Source organism: Leiobunum rupestre, chromosome 1 (genome assembly GCF_980474605.1).
Source record: "Leiobunum rupestre chromosome 1, qqLeiRupe1.1.hap1, whole genome shotgun sequence".
NCBI lineage: Eukaryota > Metazoa > Arthropoda > Arachnida > Opiliones > Sclerosomatidae > Leiobunum > Leiobunum rupestre.
Genome location: NC_143384.1, coordinates 89,337,568 through 89,340,079, shown reverse-complemented (window position 1 = coordinate 89,340,079; position 2,512 = coordinate 89,337,568). Strand labels below are relative to the sequence as shown.

At 45.1% G+C, this 2,512-nt stretch overlaps 1 protein-coding gene across 1 annotated transcript; it reads right to left on the bottom strand.

The window, feature by feature from the left end:
* Nucleotides 1–476: 476 nt before the first annotated feature.
* Nucleotides 477–1,826, bottom strand: LOC149968836 (uncharacterized). The gene is made up of 2 exons (XM_090169007.1): nucleotides 1,109–1,826; nucleotides 477–1,066 (listed from the first exon to the last, which is right to left on the bottom strand). Exons 1-2 carry the CDS (start codon nucleotides 1,824–1,826, stop codon nucleotides 477–479), a joined length of 1,308 nt encoding a protein of 435 aa, XP_090025133.1.
* Between the last annotated feature and the right edge of the window lie 686 nt (nucleotides 1,827–2,512).

Here is a 2,512-nt window from a genome sequence, read left to right as displayed (position 1 = left end):
CCTTACAGACTCCATGATCGTACGATTTTCTCGTTCAGCGACCCCAATCTGTTCAGGCTTGTATGGCATGGACTTGCGGTGATGTAACCCTTCTTGAGACGTCCATTGACGGAACTCTTCGTTGACATATTCAGTTCCATTATCCGTGACCAGCTCTTGTACTGTGTGATTGCGGGTTCGGCAAAAGGCAAGGAAATCTTTGAAACAATTGACGACTTCGGATTTCTTCGTTAGGAAATATACGGCTCGAACACTGGAATACTCGTCTTTGAATAGGAGGTAGTATTTCTTCCCTTTCATGGACGGTGTTGGTGATGGTCCCCAGAGATCTGAATGGATCCTTTCACCTGGTTTCGTGGCTTTCTCCAAACGAGTGCCGAAACTGTGCCTAGTCATCTTGCCGTAGATGCACCCTTCACAGAGCTTGTCAGACGTCTGGTTTAGAACTTCGTATCCGAGTCTCCGTAACGTCGCTGCTACATGCCGTTTATCCTGATGACCCATGCGTTCATGCCAAACTTGGAGATCTGCTTTCCGGTCATTTCTCGGATCTGCTGCGATGTGAGCGGAGCATGATGGCTGCATGACTTTAATATCTCGACCTTGCCAGGTACACAAAGGTTCCTTTTGCCTCCGAGAACTTCATAGAGACCGCAAGAATTTGCTGTGACCTTGAACTCCAGATTCTTGTTTCTCTTCATTGCGCTTTTTAGCGAGAAAACATTGCAGGCAAAATCATGGATGTGCCAGACATTGTGGACTACCTCTTGATAGAGTTTCTTTCCGATCCGGAACTGAATCCTTATGTCTCCTTCACCATCCGCTGTCATCTGCGTCTTGTTTCCAATCTGAAGAGTCGCTGGAGTAGCGAACTTGCGGAAGTTTAGGAACTTTGTGGCGTCGTTCGTGATATGCTGTGTAGCACCCGAGTCAAAGTACCATGCTGCTTCAGACGATGAGCAAGCAACGAGACCGTTTGCTGCGATCAGACCCCCAATGCTAGTGCGACTACTTTCGTCAACGCTCGCCCTTCTAGGAGTTTTCCTTTGTCCTCGACAGTCTTCTGCTATGTGACCAAACTTTCAGCAATTGGTGCATTTTGGCTTACGTCCCATGCCTTTCGTCTCGTTTGATGAGTGACCGCGATGACTTGCGGCATTGCGTTTCGCCATCAGACCAGAGGAATCTCTGAAAGAGTCACCTTCTCGAGTTGCACGGCCAATCAATAAACGTTCCAACTCTGCGACCGTCTGTTTTTCGGTTGGCAGCGTGTCCCAGAGCATACCGAATTCTCGATACTCATCCTGAGGTAGAGACTCGAAGACGCAGGCAATCAGGATGCAGTCGTCGAATGTTACGTTCTTCTCTGTCTGTGCCGTTGACAAGATGTCTGTCCAGAGAGAACACATCTGGGCAATGTGAGTGGACATGTCGACGTCTGGGGACTTCGTAGTTCGCATAAGTTGCGCCAGAAGCTTACGCAGACGGTTGGACGACTTCTGCTCGAAAATTTCAAGTAGCTTGTCCCACATCTCCTTTGGTGTCTCGCAATTGGTAATCATGTTTTGGACCTTCTTGGACAAGGCTGACCAGATGATACCCCGGACTGTACTGAATGCCACTCGGTATTTTTTCTTGTTTAAGGTGTATTCAGACTTCTCTTCTGCTGTTGCTGATAATAACGGCCCCGCGGGTTCAACCCATTCACCAGTCAATATCTCGTAAACGTCTCGTACGGTGAGGATGTCGACTATTTGTCGTTTCCAACTCCTCCAGTTCTCCGGACCAGACAGCTTTTCAACGTCTTGGTGAAGAAGGCTATCCATTGTGGCTTTCGGGAACTGTTGACCAGGATACGGATTACTGTGATGGTAACTGGGACCAGGATACCGGATTCAGCAAGCAGTAGACTTGTTCATTAGTGTTGCTGTTGCGCAGTAGGAGCAAGCTGGGCCAATAACCTATTGGAGTTTCTAAACACCAATGTTAACAGCAAAGCCTGCCCTACACTACACTACACTAAACTGACGAAACTAATAAGAAGTCATAATACATTAATTAAAATAATAAACGTTTATTAATTAAAACATATTAATAATGAATACTGTACAAGATGAACGACATATTAGGAGTGACGGTAATAATAAACGCTGTAAGCGAATTTATATACACATAAGGTTAAAAAATAGTAAGATAAGATTAGTGATTAAAAATATATCTTATTTACAATAAACATTTTTTAACCTATTAAAAAAAACTAAACGAGAAAAGCCGATAACGCTTTTTATCTTCAACACTCGCCCTCGCATTGCATATAACGAAGAACCTCCTGAAGTACATGAGTATGGACTGTATCACATCTACCAACCCAAGCACGTAATTGAAGATTTTGCTATAACGAAACCGCCATCTCCAATTTATATCCAATGCAGTATTAATGATATTCTAATTACTATGGAACTCGACATGGGCACCCACAGGGGGGGAAGGGGGCAATTGCCCCCCATAATGT

Coding starts and splice junctions, on each gene's coding strand:
- LOC149968836 (XM_090169007.1), bottom strand. CDS start 1,826: ATGGATAGCCTTCTTCACCAAGACGTTGAAAAGCTGTCTGGTCCGGAG. Junction 1,067..1,108: donor CGAGACGAAAGGCATGGGAC/GTAAGCCAAAAT, acceptor TTGGTCACATAG/CAGAAGACTGTCGAGGACAA.